Source organism: Montipora foliosa, chromosome 1, assembly GCF_036669935.1.
Source record: "Montipora foliosa isolate CH-2021 chromosome 1, ASM3666993v2, whole genome shotgun sequence".
NCBI lineage: Eukaryota > Metazoa > Cnidaria > Anthozoa > Scleractinia > Acroporidae > Montipora > Montipora foliosa.
Window position 1 is genome coordinate 65,089,840 of NC_090869.1, and position 17,500 is coordinate 65,107,339.

A 17,500-nucleotide genomic window follows, 5' to 3' on the forward strand; every position below is an offset into this window, starting at 1 on the left:
TACACAAATTGGTTTAGGTCACATTTGAGAGAAACACAGTGTAACACTAGTGTTGACACTACTCTAGTGTCAACTCTCTGGTGTTTTGAATCCTTAGGGGATCACTGAACAAAATAACTTAATGATGAAATGGTATATGAAATGAATCATATATGAACTGCGGATATGAAATCAAGTAAAGCTATGATCTTCGCAGTTATGAACGCAATTTAACTTAGGGTGTGTTCCTTTGGGATGATCCGAAAAAGGGATCACTGATCCAATATCACTTATATCATGGTGCATCAAAGGAACCGAAAAATCCTTTCCCAGAGTGGATTCATCGGTGATGCAATGCGAGCGCAACCATTGGGTATGCGCTTGTGTGTGTTCATGTTTATGGAAACGGCTCATCCACAAACTGGACCGCATAAAAATGCGCCACAAACTGCCAATAAGCGCTTGATTACATGGCGAATTTCAGCCCAGGCTGAAACTTTGTTGCGATTACATATGCCCAATAGACCTAATCGGCTAACTTAATGTTGTACCCAATTCAAATCTCCCGGGATTAATATTTTTTGAGTGTTGTATTTGCATGATAATGTTGTATTCGTATTTAAATGATATGGAAATAAACAAAACGTTCAATTCCCAAAGGATCTGAATTGGGTACAGCATTGAGTTAGCCGATTAGGTCTATTTCAGCCCGGGCGCAGAACGCACAGTTGTTTGGGAAAATTTTACTGAGATGCGAAAACACAATCCCCTGTGGAAAAAGAGTTAACATGCTTAAGTTGCTTTTTCAGCCCGGGCTGAAAAATGATAGCGATTACATTGATTTCTTTAGCCCGTTTGCCCGGGCTGAAACTTTCTCCATGTAAGCACCACTTTCATTTCAAGAGGATTTCCGGGCGGAAATTTGCCATGTAACATGGAATAGTCGAATCCCTGGAATTACAGAGCACAGGTGCAGTCGGATAGACAGGGACATTGTAGCACTGCCAGTCCGTCTAGGTGGGCTGGGGGGGGGGGGGGGGGGGTGACAAACCCATGTCTTGAAGCAAATTTCGAGCAATCCTCCTCTGTCAGGAGCCCATGAGTAGGATGGAGCAACTCCCATACTAAGTCTATGTCACAGCATTTTTTCAGACCAATCTATTTTTGGACTACCTTTGCCGCAAAACAACAAAGGCAGTTACGGTTCGGTGACGCTATGACGTCAAGTTGGTTATCAGGCTCCTGCGGGAGTCTCATTCGCGGTCTGTGAAAACGCCGTGACAGGAACATATGGGAGTTGCTCGCTCCTATTCATGGGTTCCTGTCTCTGTTAAAGTTACCACCCCGCTGGTCCAACAGATCGTAGCTCAGCCCTATCAGATACCGGATGACTCTCTTGTAAAGCCACTACAACAGGCAGTGAAGAGCGAGAGAGCAAAGGCGCTCCAAGACACGGCAGAGCATATCAGAGGTAGCCCCACAAAAAATCCAGCGAGCACTTGACCTTGCCGCGGAAAGAGTCATCAGTTTGACTGACAGTACTCCCCCTTCGTGAAATGGGTTTCAACCTATACTAAAAAAGAGGGAGTTCCGTGACGCAATCAAACTACGTTATGATTGGCCGGTTGATGATATCCCCTCCACCTGTGTAAACAGCGACATTTTCACAGTAGACCACGCAATGATATGCAAGAGAGGTAGGTCCGTTACCCAACGTGACAATGAGCTGAGAGATTTAGAAGCCGAATTCCTGAGTATGGTCAGAAACCCACAAGGGTTGAAACGTGTAACGCGTGTTCACAGCTTCCCAATATTCAGTGCGAACTGATTGGTTGAATGTTTCAGTGCTACGTACCATATTTGGAAACCCCTCGCTCTTGTTGTTCCAAATATGGTACTTAGCAAATTGAATATTCAGAAGCTCGTTTCCCAGCACACAAGGGGCACAAGGGAAGCGATGTTGAGATCGAGCCTGTCCTTCAAGATATCTCGGGACAACAGCTAGGAAGGGGTTCTAAACGAAGTCCAGATGCGAGATTAGATATCCATGCACGCGGGTTCTGGGAGAACCAACGATCAGCATTCTTTGACGTTCACCCTACTGCTGATTCGTATAGGGACCTAGAAGAAACGCCTATACTCGAGGAAGGTTTTGGACATTGAACAAGGAACTTTCACACCCGTTATTTTCACGTAAACAGGCGGTATGGGAAAGGAATGCTGGCAATACCATAGCAGACTGGCGCAGCTGATCTCCATCAAGAAAGGAGAAGATTATGCCAAAACAATCTCCTCCATGGAAAAGAGCAAGAACATCTTTCGCCTTTTATGTAAAATGTTTGTATTTACAAGGTGACGGCAAAAAACTGTTCTTAAATATTACATTACGGCTCCTTCTTGGATTTCAATGTCAATATCAATGTTCTTAAAGTCACAAACGGCTTTCTTCAAGCTCTTGATCCTCTAAGGCAGATTAGTCTAATCTGCCTTAAAGGATCAAGAGCTTGAAGAAAGCCTTAGCCTAATCTTGAAGAAAGCCCTTTGTGACTTTAAGAAGATTGATATTGACATTGAAATCCAAGAAGGAGCCATAATGTAATATTTAAGAACACTTTATTGCCGTCACCTTGTAAATACAAACATTTTACATACATTTTTTTAAGTATCCATAATAATACTGAAACTCGCCATATAATCGGGTCCTAATACAGGTGTACATGTAATACGTTCGTAATTACGTGTGCCTGTTAAGAAGCGTGCAGCGGAATTTAACACAAATTGGAGTTTGCTTATCTGACTCTGGCTAAGGCCTGAGAGAGTAGGTTACAATGATTTAACTTAAAAGATATAAAACCATGTATTAGAATCCCATAATATTTGAAGTAAATAAATTTCCTTGTCCTCTTGGCAATGTTGCGCAGGTGATAAGATGCAGATTTACACATGCAGTTTATTTGTTTTTTCATTGCTAACACTACCAATGTTCTTCACCGACTCTAATGGCTTAATTACATCTGATCCAGCAAGGATGGAATCTCAGTAGAGCAGGTGATGGGCGCGGTAGCGTGCATTGAACACATGGACCTCAGTTTTGTCGTTGTTAAGTTTTAACTTCTTAGTAGTCATCCATTGAGTGATATATTGAACACATATTTCAAAACGCGATTTGGAATTGGCTAGTTTTCCGGGTACACACATAGATTTGCTCGTCGTCAGAAGGGGTGTAGTGTGCATCAAGAACAAACTAGAGCCAAGCACTGATCCTTGCGGAACACCACATGGGAGTTTCCGACTTGGTGACCGTCCATTTTATAACCTGAACGAACCGGCAACGTTTTCATTAAGTAAGAACGCAACCAAGCTAAAGCCTTGCCAGTTATCTCATAGCGATGTTTCAATATATCCAGCAAGATATGATGCTCAACAATATCGAATGCGGATGATAAATCTAATAGCACAAGTATGACCGACTCCTCATTATCAATAGCGCAAAGAATATCGTTATGGATGCGCGTTAAGGTGGTATGACTGTGGCCTGTTTTGCAGGCCGACTGAAACACCTCATACAAATCGTAATGTACAATATGCTCAGTGAGCCGTACTACCACTACCTTCTCAGGTCATCTGCATTATCATGAGATGGTAATTTCTTAGCCCCTTTTGTATTCAGCATTCTTCCAATTATTAGGGAAAATCACTGCATTCTATCAAAGTAAAGCCGTTCTTTACTGAATCTCATCCTGAGCGTCCTAAAATTTCTCACGCTAAAACTGAGAACAAAAGAGTCTGATTCGTACTGTATCTCAAGATGCGACAAATCCAAACTATTCTTAAAGGGAACCTCCACTAAAACAGGAACATATCTTTAAAATAGTTAACATAATGCTCACAATCAAAATTGTTCGAACGTTTTCTAATAAGGGCGTTTGTATCCGAAATAATAAATTTTAAAAACGGTTGTTTTGGTTTTCAAATTTCCCGCGCGCCGCCATCTTGAATAATTGTGACGTGTCATGGTTGCCCTATTGTTTTAAAACAAAAGCTCTGTGCAAATACAAAAGAGCAACCATAACACGTCACAATTATTCAAGATGGCGGCGCCCAGGAAATTTGAAAACCAAAACAAGCGTTATTGAAATCCATTTATTTCGGATACAAACGATTCCATTGGGAAAAGTTTGAACAATTTTGATTGTAAACATTATGTTAAGATCTCCTTTAAGACCTCATTGGAATGGTAACCAAAAAATGCAAAGTGTTTACAACTATCAATTAATAACACAAGCTGCTAGGCGTGGTTAGTCATGAATAGCAAAATGGGAAATTAAGGAAGTATTCATGAAGCAACCCGTTCATTGAAAGGGATTTGGTTTCAGTGAATTGCGACATCAAATGCCTAAATATCCCATAAAATTATTTAACAAAGTTCCCCCCCAAAGGTCCCCGATCGACCTTTGTTTGTATGATTTACTTTACATCAGTAATCATTGCAAAAAAAGTACAAAATACCCTTATAATTAAATCTCCACTCTGGCCATGAAATACAATTCTGCAATTGCCACAATAAAAGCCATTAAGATACCAATAACAACTCTCTGAAACATAAACAAAGGAAAGACAATTTATCAATGGTCATAACGAGTCAAAGATGATTTTGTTCAGTCTCTGGGTTAAGTGACGTAGGATTAACTAATCTGAGTTCCTTTAATTACTAATTAATTTCATGGTTTCATTTATCACATTGGCCATACAAAAAAGTATCTGGTCACTCGAAACGAGACGAGAAACCACGAGAAAAATCGTGACTGACTTAAGGTTAAGTTAGTGTCGATTTTGCCCGTGATTTTCTTGTCCCCTCCCTTCCCGACTAACTGCCCCTGGGTCTCCGAGGATGCTTTCGCTCATATTCTCGTCTGGCTCTTGAGCCAGGATAAGGCAAGGAAATTAGCATAACTCCTTATTGTGTAGTTATAACAAGACGGGTAACTCTTGGAAATGTGATGAATTTTGTTTAGCGCGACTTGCATGCCGTCTGCAATAAGAAAGATAATCGGCAGCTTTCGTTGTTACGTGATAATTTTTTTTTGCCAAAGGGTCACGAGGGAGAAGTGAACCTAAGTAATTTGTTCTAAAACCATGATATTGTGATGTCTGACAAAGACGACATTTGCGCTAAGTTTAATAAATTAATAGACCAATTTCGATATATTAAAATCCAGTCCTAAACAAAAGACATCATCTCGAGGCTCTGAGGAATAAATATAAGAATTTGTATGAGTTTATTCCCCACAGCCTCGAGGTGATACCTTTTGTTTTGGACTGAATTTTAATATATCGAAAGTGGGCTATTTCAGACTCACATAGTTCTATTTTCACATTTCCTGGGCGCAGCCAAATTGATGGGACGGGGAATACGGTTTCCCTATTTCTTTTATGGGAAACCATGATCTGATTTTATTAAAGAGCTAGCCTGCGTAGAAGGCGGTTTGGCGAATTTTAGACGCTTCTTTCCACCGGGGTTGACCTTCGAGCGATCGTTTTGAACACGGGAAAATCTGGACCGAAGTCAAGAAAGAATATGAGGGGGAAGGGGCCGAGGAGAAGAAGTCAGAAACTGCCTGCAATCAACCCCTCAACATTTTCGAAACCTCTGTTCGCCCACGGACAAAGAAAATATCGTTCCTGATTGGCTGATTACGTGTCAGAAAAATCCACCTGTCAGTCGAAATTTATTACTCCCTTTCATAAAAGTGTAAAGACGAAACATAGCGCAAAGAACCGACAATCTGGTTTCAAAAAATTCGGAAAGATCCATGCGGTAGCTTGGATTTTCTGATGCTCTTAAATAAGAGCAGACAGACGTAAAACCACTACTGAACGGAGGTGATATTTTGGTTGTCCTTCCCAAGGGATTTGGCAAAAGCTTCGTATTTCAGTTTTTTCTAGCCAGCGCAATGTGTTCTGCATTAGTAATCACAACTTAAAGTGGCTAGGTCACGCAATTTTAGGCAATTTCAGCACTGATCGAATGGTCATAGAATTAACTAAAATATCAAAATAACTGTTCAAAACTATAGAAGAACTCTAACAAAACACAGGGAAGCCAAGAAGGGACATGGATGGACAAAACTGGAGAGGAATGAAATGGATTGAATTTGGGTAAATTTGAAAAACGTCGGCCCACCTTTTTTCAAATTTATATCAGTCTATATCAAAATGTCATTTACAAAGCTGGAAAATCATTCTTAGTTGTTACGTGGCCGTGATTTTGCAAATGAAAGACTCTTGCATTGCCAATTTGACGTTTAGAGCTCATAATTAACAAAATTAAACAAAATTACCTAAAATAGCGTGACCTAGCCCCTTTAATTTGAGAAGTATCATTGGTGACCAGATTAAATTAAAGAAGCTGAGAGGATGAAGGCTCACGCCGACCTCTCGTTGGCGGTTGCCAGCTAGTTTTCGCATCGGCAGAAGATGCACTGTATGGACAAGGCGTTTCTCATCGTGTTGAAATGACATTCTATAATAACTTCCACAAAAGTTGTCGGCTGTATATGTGATTGTCAACGAATCGCACACTGTAGAAACATGGACAGGGAAACGTTAAAGGTAAGTTGAAATCTCAGTTCGATATTGTAAATTTTTTGCCAAGCGTATTAAACATATTACCGCCAATGTCTACACAAGGCGCGCTATGATTGGTTAGGAGTTGACATCCAGCCCGTGCTCGTCACACATGGTTGGAAATGGGAGGTTTCGAAAATGTTGTGGGGTTGATTGCAGGCGGTTCCTTGCTCGTTCTCCTCGCCCCCTCGCGATCTCCCTTTGCTTGCTTTTCGCGTGGCCATTTACATTCAAACGATCACTCGAAAGTCAACCCCGGAGGAAAGAAGATTCTAAAATTCACCAAACAGCCTGCTACGCATGCTATTAAAGAGCTGATAAAGATAAATTAATCACTGAAAGAAAGATTTGCGAGCGTTAGCCCTATTGCTATGGGAGCGGTTTTCAATGAAGTGTCGTAAAACAAATGCCAAAGTAATTGCTTCGACCAACCAAAGCAGGTGCAAACAGCTGAATGATCCAATCAAAATTTGTAGCAATTCCGAGAAACTTGCCCAAAGCGCGGAAAAAATCGCACGTGCAAGTCGCGATTGGTTTTGGTTTTCCTTGGTTGATAAACTGGCGCGAGTATTTTAAACCAACCACTAAGCGTAGCTATAGGCCTTACCCCCTTATGACGTACAGCACCTAAATTCTTTTGTTGAGTGACTACTATAAATACCAGAATGCAACGTTTCAGTAGTCACTCAACAAAAGAATTGCGAGGCGTTACGTCATAAAGGGTACGGTCTATTGCAATCAAGTAATAACTCTCCATAGTCATTTGAAAACTGCTCTATACAAACGTCTTTCTATCAGAACAATACGGCAGCTATTCAAGATGGCGGCGCCCGGGAAATAAGCGATACCAAATAAATAAAGAAATAAAATAACCATATATTGATGGTTTGAATCTGACGTCACGGCGGCCATGTTGGATGGCAATAACAATAACCTCCTGGCAACTAAACTTTATTATTATGCAAATTCTTCGAAAAGAAATTGTATTGTCTTGCCATCCAACATGGCCGCCGTGTCACGTGGATGCAAACCAAGAATATGGATAATGCCTACCATAGCTTCGGAAGGAAAAGCAAACTGAGAGGCAACGTAACCAAAAGCAAATGTTGCCACTATTGACAAGATGAAGTTAGTTATGGACGCCAACTGCTTGGAGCCGGAGCGAACTGAAAAAGAAGTGTTTTCAAGCTTGTCAGAGTGATCACTGCCCTGAAAAATGCGACCTTAAAGGGAACCTCCAATCTTATTACAGAATAAATTTAAACCGAAGGAAATTACGTTTACAAACAAATTTGTTCGAAATTTGTTTGTTAAACAGTGTTTATATCAAGAAGAGTGAATTTTAAAATCGCTTATTTCTACTTTCAAATTTCGTGGGCGCAGCCATTTTTAATAATTGTGACGTGTTACGGTTGCCCTATTGTTCTAACACAAAGAGCTTTTGTCTAATAACAATAGGGCAACCATAACACGTCGCAGTTATTCAAGATGGCGGCACCCGTGAAATTTGAAAACAAAAATAGGCGATTCTAAAACTGATTTATTTCGGATACAAACACTTTCTTTGAAAATACTTTAGACTTACTTGACTGAAAAGGTTATTTCCTGTAATTTTTAGCAAATCATAGCAGTCGTATTATCTGAGAGAATACTACATGCAATATTTTTTTTCCCAAAAAAAGATGAGAAGTTTTCTCTTTAAAACTCTACAATCTAACTTGCTAGCTCTAAGTCAATGTTGCTATGCGAATAAACCGTCCATTAATTTTACGAATATAATTTTATGGTAAAAGAGACAAACTTGATTGAAGACCCAAAATCGTAACTTTTTCAATTCCATTCATTTTAAGCCGGAGTTAAGTCTGTTCAAATATAAGTGGCCTACTGATGGAATCAGTAAAGTTTGTTCAAATATAAGTGCTACACGGCCAACGTTTGCAAAAACGTAATCTTTCCTTGTACTTGTACATTTTCATTGCCGTGACTTTATGAAGTTCCCACGGCCTGCTTCCGTCCGTGACTTTATGAAGTTCCCACGGCCTGCTTCCGTCTGACCTTGTAGCTCAGTCGGTAGAGCAGCGGTGATCTAACCCGAAGGTCGTGGGTTCAATTCCCACCCTGCTCAGAATTTTTCTCTGTCCTTGTGTGGGCCCATTTCCACCAGTAGGGCTAACGCTCACATGGTTCATATGGAGTAGAAACTTAGCACTTCATATTACACCGTGCTCTAATCAGTTAAGTATGTTCAAATATAAGTGCTACACGGCCAACGTTTGCAAAAACGTAATCCTTCTTTGTGTTCAACTGTGTTTGTCAATAAGCATTGCACGGGTATAGCATGGGTTCAAATCCCAACCAAGCCTTTTCCAGGCTTTGCTCTTGTTTCAGCTTAAACAATTAACAGGCTCCCCGCGAACCCTTACTTTCTTGTCCTAGTTGCAATTCATCTCTTTGATTCCTCTAGAACAAAAAATATAACGTTTAATAACAGCCCTGCAAAAATTGCAAAAGTTTCTCATTTCTGGGATCATTTGACAGGATGGGGGTCACCAGGAGTTGGAGAGAAAAACTGTAACTTCAAGGATTTTTCTTCAGCGCACTGGAAGATAGTTAAGTGATCAAGTGAAGCTATGATCCTCGCAGTTATGAAGACAATTTTAGTAACTGCGTAGAGAAGCCTGAAAAACTTAAGAACTTCAATGGGTTTGAACCTGTGACCCCGCGATACCGGTGCGACGCTCTAACCAACTGAACTATGAAGCCACTGACGTTGAGAGCTGGTCATTTGTGGATTCAAGTGTTACCGTGATGAATGCATCAATGAACGAAATGTGAGGATCATAGCTTCACTTGAATGTCACATCCGCAGTTCAATATACGATTCACTTCATATATCATTTCCTTCATTGGAAGATTATTAATTGTTCTAAAGTTAGTGAGATTTGTTTGTGTTCTGTAATGCATGTTTTCCATGCTATTTGTAAAATTTGGCATAAAGAGAAATTTCAAGTAAAACAGCCAACGAGTTCCACTGGCTTCAGGCTCTAGATATGTCAGAAATGCATGCAATAGATCAGATGCACAACGATTTTGATAGCGCGACTTTCATATGACCTTGAAAACGTGTTCGCAGTTTGTTTTCACGGACCAATGTTTGGCAAGATTGAAACAAAGCTTCTCTTTATTCCAGCAAAGGAAATTCCTAATATGGGCAGTAAACAGTTCGATTGCTCAATCACATAACTGCATTTTAAATGACTTCAAAGCGAAATGCCGATCGCTTTCCATAAAGCTCCATGGAGAGATGACGTTGCTTCCATCCGCGTTCGCTAAGCCAATGAAAATTGGCGCTCGTTTGTTTTTGTTCGATAAGCCAATGAAACGTTTTGCATTTTTGTTTACGTTCTATAAACATCATGAAGTGTCTCCTTGCTCATGTAGCTCCAAGCTTCGACATTACTTGTGTCTATTAACCCACTGACTCCTAGGAAAGACTCCTACTCTGTCTAGACGCCAGCCGATTTTTAATACTCGTCAACTGGGGTTGTCCTAGGGTCTCCACCAGTAAACAATATTGAAAGTTTATATCACAAAGGGTTAGTCTCCTCTCAACTCCAAGTCATAAGAGAAGAAAAATTTAGCTCGTTTACCCTAACCCTTAGTAACCTTTAAACTGGAAATATTAGCAGCAAATGCTTAGAATTAAAGGCACTCTTTGTGTCGTATATGAAAATTGGGCAGTTGTTGTGGGGGGAGGGGGGGTACTCAATGTATCCCTGGTTGGGGAGGTGCGGCGCGGCCCCTCATACCCTGACCCTGTTTAAGACAAATATCGCTGATTTCCCTACCCATTTTAAGACAGAATTCCGATTTTTGATACCCTGTTTAAGACATTTAACCCAGTTAAAGACAAAAAATGATAAATTCGATACCCTGTTCAAGACAAAAATCCCGAAAAACATACCCTGGCTGGCCGCACGTCCCCATTAAGCCCTTATAAGGGCGTACCCACCCTTCCCCGGGGGCTGGCTCTTATTGGATTAACCTGCAGGGTCATAAACAAAGAAGCAAAGACTGAAGTACCTCAAGAGCAAAAACACCAGTTTCCATAATATGTTTACCAGGTTCAATAGCAAAACAGACATGTACTGTATGTAGAATTAAAATGATGAAACCATGTAGGGACTTTCCCTAAAGGGGTGGAAAATTGGTCCATTGTTTTTTCGTGGTGCAGTTTAATTGCTGACATTTTTAGGTCAAATATTACGGCTCTGCTGCTCCAAACAATTTGAAGTTAAAGCTAGTTTAGATAAAATCAATTTCAAGGCAAATCTAACAGTTTGATGTATGGTATGAACTAAATCGTTGCTACAAAGTCTAACCCGTGATTGGATGTACATCTACATGTAATTTCCAAGTGAGTTAATTTAAGCTGTCCACTATTAAAAGGCATATGTAGTTCAACCTTCTATGTGGCCTAAAATAATAAAACTCCCTGTACTTTTTCCAGCAATGTGACCCTGTGCATGTGAAACGTCAATACAACATTAACAATCTAAATTTATTACTTTTACCTTTCTGTCTACATTTGTTACCATTCTGTTGTACTCAGCCTTCTCTTGTTCTGCCTTCAGCTTATTCAGACGGGCTATTAGTTCAGCACTCTGTAAAAAAAAACCATCAATTGCCCTAAAATCGACGTGAAAAGACTTTCTTCATTATACTGTAACAACAGTATTAAGCCATCACGTTGTCACGTTAAAATTAGTGCTAATAATTTCAGAGGACAAGGAACTTCATAAGGTTTCTTACAGATTTCAACATCACATATACAGCTACACTCAGTCTGTCTTTGCAGGTGATGGCATGGTTTATAAAGAATTATTAAATTCTCAACCTTGGATAATGCATTTCGCGTGCTCTGATTGGTTCACTCAATCTCGGTTATCAGCTCATATACCTTGGTTTGACCTTATATGGTAAATGATTGTGTTAAGCGTTGCTAAACTAAGTGTTTTCGCCGAATTGCGAAATTACTCTTTGAACAAAGCCAAAAAGGAGAAAAAAGACTTTTTTTGTGGAAAGTTTGGATCAATTCCGACGTTTAGAAGTACGCGAAAAGGCAAGAAATGTTTTTGTGATGAGCCTGAGTCTGTCTGACAACAAGGTATTACACAACATCGCATCAGTTCTCATAAAGTTTTTTTTCGATTTCGCTCGGATTTGCTCGCTTTTTCCGCTCGTATTTCGTACTTCCAAATTTTTGGAGTTGAAGGAATTTAATAAAACAATTATTCCATTCGCGCTTGTTGGATATGAGACTGGTTATAGCCAACTCGGCGCTACGCGCCTCGTTGGCTATTTACCATCTCATTTCCAACGCGCGCTTATGGAATAATTGTTAATTAATTTTGTCGCATGTTTATGTGCTGCATACATGACTGTTATGCAGTATAAGTTCCATTATGTATAATCAGAAACCCATATGGGTTGAAACGTGTAAGTCGCGCGTTCACAGCTTCCGAATATTCAGCACGAACTGATTGCTTCCCCTCGCTGACTTGTTGTTCCAAATATGGTACTTTATAATAGTAAATTGAATATTCAGAAGCTTGTTTCCCAGCAGACAAGGGGCCGTTACACGTTTCAACCCTTATGGGTTTCTGGTATAATTTGTAGTAATCATCACCACCTGGTAGATATTTGCTAACCAAACCAATGTTTTCACAGAGACTGCTGGTCAGAGCCATTCCTGTTTCTGTTCGTACGTAATTGGTGTGAGGCCACCATTTTGGAATCACAGTAAGGGGAAGGGTGGGATGAGTTTAACATACAAGATGGATCGAAGAGCCATCCCTGCATGAGGTTTGTTGCAAGAAGATACAAACGCACCTGGAGTTGAGGTCACATTTGGGGCCAACAAATACACTGTACATCAATAATTTCTTTGAGCAAAAATAATACGCCTTATAATCTAAAAACTACAGTATTAAAGTTGGGAGCAGGTCAATTTGTTGGGCTCATGTGTTCCTGTGAAAGGAATGGGTGAATGAATTAAAGGTATAAAATATTATTTGCACTGCCCGTTATAGATAAAAGGAAGAAGAGACCCTGACACATATTAGGTCAATTTAAGCAATAGAGGTTTTGCATGGCAGCCATGTTGCATGGCAGGAACTGTTAGGTTCTTTTTCCGATGCGAACAAATGTTCTTTCCAATTCAAACATTTTCATTGTTCCTGCCATGTAATATGGCTGCCGTGCAAAACCTCTATTGCCAAAACCTCTATTGCAACCTCTCTTAAAAGACTTATAGCAACCTGAAAGACCCGAGTGGCTTCAACAAGATTCAAACCAAGAATTGCACCAGTATCACAGAGGTCATTGTGTTCGAATCCAATTGAAGCTATGCACCCTGAATCTTTCAGTTACCTATAACATACAATTTGCTTAAGCCATGGCTACACTTAGTCTAGCAATTTTTTGCTCGCTCTGGTGATGCAATTTTTTCAAAATTTCTCGCGTCGCCAGCGCACAGTGAAAATCGCAAGTGCAGCCACCCTCGAACTGGAAACGCGACAGGTGAAAAAATCGCAGAAAAAAAATCACAAGAAATTCAATTCATTCAATTTCTTGCGATTTTTTTTCTGTGACTTTTTCAGTTGTCTCGTAGTGAAAGTGTCATTTAGACAAAGACTCTGGATGCCTGTAACAATAACAAACAAATTTTAATGCACTTTCAAAACATCGGGCAGATTGACATAAGGTGAAGAAAGTCTAATCCCAACATCCCTCACAGGATAATTAACATGAATTCACAATATCTGGTTACTAATTAAAACTTCCAGTTTTGTAATACGAACATTGCAAATTAAATTTGATTGAGGCAACATTTGGCACCAGTGTATCTCTTCTATTCATCCAACATGGCAGACTACAAAGATCACGTTGGCTAGTGGCAAAGTTGAGGGCAAATAACTAGGAATATCCAACGTCCAAAGAAGAGCAGAACATACATCGTACAGCAAAAGGTTTCTTGATATAATTTCTAGTTGTTTTATCGAATTAAAATAAATTAAAATGGATCAAAGCGACCAAGTGGGAATCGTGTAATTCAAGCTTCTCAAAAAAGTAGGTGGTAATAACTTATGGAGAAGCTGGCGGAATTCGCCGGTTGCCGGCTTCTAATGAAAATGTGTACCTGTGGTTGCTAGTTACAAATAAAGCCAGAGGGTAGAAATGTGTATACTATCTAGATGAAAGTACTTCAGTCTGAAATTTCAGCCGTCTCCTCCCTAACCAAATGCCCCCTAGGGTTAGGGAGGAGATGGCTGAAGTTTCAGACTAACAGTACTTATACCTTTTCTGGCAATCTCAAAGGCTCCACATAGATTTCACTTCCTGCTAGGAGTTCATGTAAATACTGCTTGGAACTAAAATCTGAAAACATTGATTCAAAAGGAATCAAATTAATTTTCATTTTTTCCACCTTGATCTTAAGTCAACCACAGTATTTCTAGAACAATTCCCTGCTTATAATTATATATATTTTTTTGCATTATCTATAGGCTTTTTGCAGCTAGAGGTCATGTGCCTGGATACCACATGGCAGCACCATACAGGTGAGCAAGCTCTCCAGCAAACAAAAGTGATTAAAAGTTCAAAAGGTTGTCTGCCTTTCAACAAAGAATACTAATTAAAAGAATACTGTATGAAGCTTTTAAAAGGCTTGTCCAAAGCATTCAGACTTACGTTTTTAATCCTTGATTGGAGCAGATTTCCGGCTAATTTACCGCAGACTAGAATGTAAAACGTGAATTCCCTTAAGGGCCCACCGACTGATTTTTCACGTGTTGCGAAGGAAGTGAAATGTTACTTCCAGTAACTGACGTCATCATATCATGAGCTGACAAGAAAACCCACTCACAAGCAAAAGTCACCGCACAAACTGTTGTTTCCATCGAAGGTTTTTCCTCGCCCTTCCTCGTGCTCATTTTCAGATCAAATGCGCATGCATAAACGAACCGACTTCCGGTTTGGGAAAAAAGCTAAATTTCCAGCGGTTTTAAATTGAATTAATTATTTTTTACATGGCACGTTTCACCCCCAAAAACAGAATATAGCTAAGCATTGATTTTTTAAAATCATCTTTTTTGAAAAAGTTATGGGTATTTCAGTATCGTTTATGTCTTTAAAAAGAACATTTTTCAATATAAAAAGAAAACCATGCTTGGCTGGATGCAAAAACGAATACAAATTATCAAACCATCAATTAAACACCCAAATTGCGTAGCACAGGGACAAATTTAGAGTTTTCTTTTATCGGTCACGTGACCATGGGCGTGGTATGATGACGTCATATTTAGGGTCATTGGCTTACAAAAGTTGGAAACTGACCAAAATAATGCCAATTTCTCTCCAATTACTTAACCATTACATCCTTAGCAACGCACCCCCAAAAATATGTCAGTGGGCCCTTAATACTTTGTATTTTTTGTCGAAACACAGTATCACAAGTACATGTAAGACCTTTTGATCACTTTTGATTGCTGGAGACCTTGCTCTCTGCTCTCTTGCTCTCCAGGCATGTCACTGACCTCTAGCTGCAAAAGGCGTATTGTGTGTTGAACTCATTGTCAAAAGGCTCTTAAGTTCAATTCGTTAGTTTTTGTTTCAATGTTCCATCAACTGTCCTCACAAATAATATGATAGAAGGGAGGCAAAAAAAAAAACATGGTGAATGTCAAGATCGGAGACTACAGTGTTTACGAAAGACAGCCGCCAAAACTTATGTTGCATTCTGTTTTTAATGGTCCACTAACTGTCACAGTGCTTTTACACTGCTGTCAATCACATTTAATGTGATTGACAGCAGTGTAAAAGCACTGTCTGCCAAATGTGTGTTGGGAATTCTCTGATTGCTGCCAACACAATAAATTTCCCATGGGGTAAATTCAACGAACCACACTTGAAGAAAAAAGTTTCGGTCTGCCTATAATGATAATTTTTGCTGCAATAAGCTAATAGACAATTTTACAGATGTAGCTGTCAGTTACCTAGCCTAAGAATGGAAGTGAGGTTGCCGGTGATCCTGTTTTGATACAAACCTTTGTGCTTTTTGTAATACTAATGTAGACTAATTAGAATTACAACAACACAAATTTACGCGATGAAGGCAGTGAGGTCTATATCAATACAAGGTCACCGACAGCCTCGCAGTCATTCATTGGCTAGGTCACTGAGCAAACAACTGATGTAAAATGGCTTATTTGTATTTTGACTGATCTTTAGCTATCATAGAATTCCCACTATAATGCTATTTTTACAAAAAAAATCATATTGTACATGTACCTTGGCCTGTCGTTGCCAGTTGTTGATATTCCCAAAGTTGCTTCACCAACTTGAACGGAATGATTGGAACTCTGGTCTCCCTGGAATCTGATTCATTTCTACTTAGACGATCTTCACTGTACTTTGATAATTGGTTTTCGAGATCACGGGGAAGGTAATTTCTTCTTATGGCTTCTATTATGGCATTTCGAATGTTTTCTGTTAGTGTGATATCCACCGCCATTTTGTTTGCTGCTATACAAAAGTACTGTTACACAAGCGACGTACTTTTTTTGTCGACAACCGCTGTCCTTTAAATCGGAATCCCGGAAGAACAAACAGAGGGGGCTTTCGGGAGCTTTATCAAAGACGACCCCAACGGCAACGAGAACGTCGTCGTTAAATGTGACTTCGCGTCATTGTAATCGCTTTGCGACTATTCCAAGCATTTTAACGCGACAAAAGTGTGGTAAACCCTCAAGAACGAAACAAGTATGAACGGCACTCAAATTGGGGAGAAAATGAAAATTATTCCTCAAGCGCTGACGTTTCGCTAAAACCTCAAATTTGGTCATTTCACGTTAAAACTACGGAGCTTTAGCAACGACGACAGGAACGGCAATGAGACCGTCATCTCAAAACATGAATACCCGTTATTGTAATCACTTCGAGACTCTTTCACGCTTTTTAACACGACAATGGTGTGGCATTCCGTCAAGAATGAAACCGATATGAGTCACGCTTAATTCAGGGGAGAAAATAAAAAAAATATATTTCCAAGTGTTGACGTCCTCCTTAAAACCTCAAATTTTGCTATTTCATGTTGTCTTTTTGCTGACGACGGACAAAAAAAAAAAGGACAAAAATGAAAAACGCTCGAGCAGAGCGTGCAGAGCTATTGTTTTTGCCCACTAAATATGCAAATTTGTGACGTTCTCGTTGCCGTCGCCGTTGTCGTTATAAAAGGGAACTTAAGCAACGACAACGGCGACGGCAACGAGAACGTCACAAATTTAAATATTTAGTAGGCAAAAACAACAGCTTTGCACGCTCTGCACGTGCGTTTTTCACTTTTGTCCATTTCTTTGCCGTCGTCATCAAAACAACAACGCGAAATAGCCAAATTTGAGGTTTTAAGAAGAACGGTCAGCACTTGACGATAAAGTTTCATTTTGTCCCTTAAATAAAGCGCCGTTCCGACCAATGTCATTTTTGAGGAACTACCACACCCTTGTCATATTAAAAAGGTAAAAATAGTCACGAATTGATTACGATAAAGCGAATTTATATTTTGAGATGACAATCTCGTTGCCGTCGCCGTCGTCGTTGCTTAAGTAGGGAGCTTAAGCAACGACAACGGCGACGGCAACGAGAACGCCATCTCAAAATATAAATTTGCGTTATTTTAATCGCTTCGTGACTATTTCAACGTTTTTAATATGACAAGGGTGTAGTGATTCCTCAAAATGACACCAGTCGGAACGGCACTCCATTTTAGGAGAGAAAATGAAAATTCATCCTCAAGTGCTGACGTTCTTCATAAAACGAAAAACTTGGCTATTTC

The 17,500-nt window shown here is 39.8% G+C and overlaps 1 protein-coding gene across 1 annotated transcript in view; it reads right to left on the bottom strand.

The window, feature by feature from the left end:
- Positions 1–2,656: 2,656 nt before the first annotated feature.
- The window catches only part of LOC138005085 (transmembrane protein 199-like), a 15,701-nt gene continuing 857 nt past the window's right edge, over positions 2,657–17,500 (bottom strand). Inside the window, exons 2-7 of the mRNA XM_068851374.1 lie at positions 15,958–16,188; positions 13,967–14,046; positions 11,181–11,270; positions 9,030–9,066; positions 7,660–7,772; positions 2,657–4,574 (exon numbers count right to left, since the gene is read on the bottom strand). Coding sequence (XP_068707475.1) covers positions 4,497–4,574; positions 7,660–7,772; positions 9,030–9,066; positions 11,181–11,270; positions 13,967–14,046; positions 15,958–16,188 — 629 coding nt within the window. The 3' untranslated portion in view covers positions 2,657–4,496. The remainder of the gene's footprint in view (positions 4,575–7,659; positions 7,773–9,029; positions 9,067–11,180; positions 11,271–13,966; positions 14,047–15,957; positions 16,189–17,500) is intronic.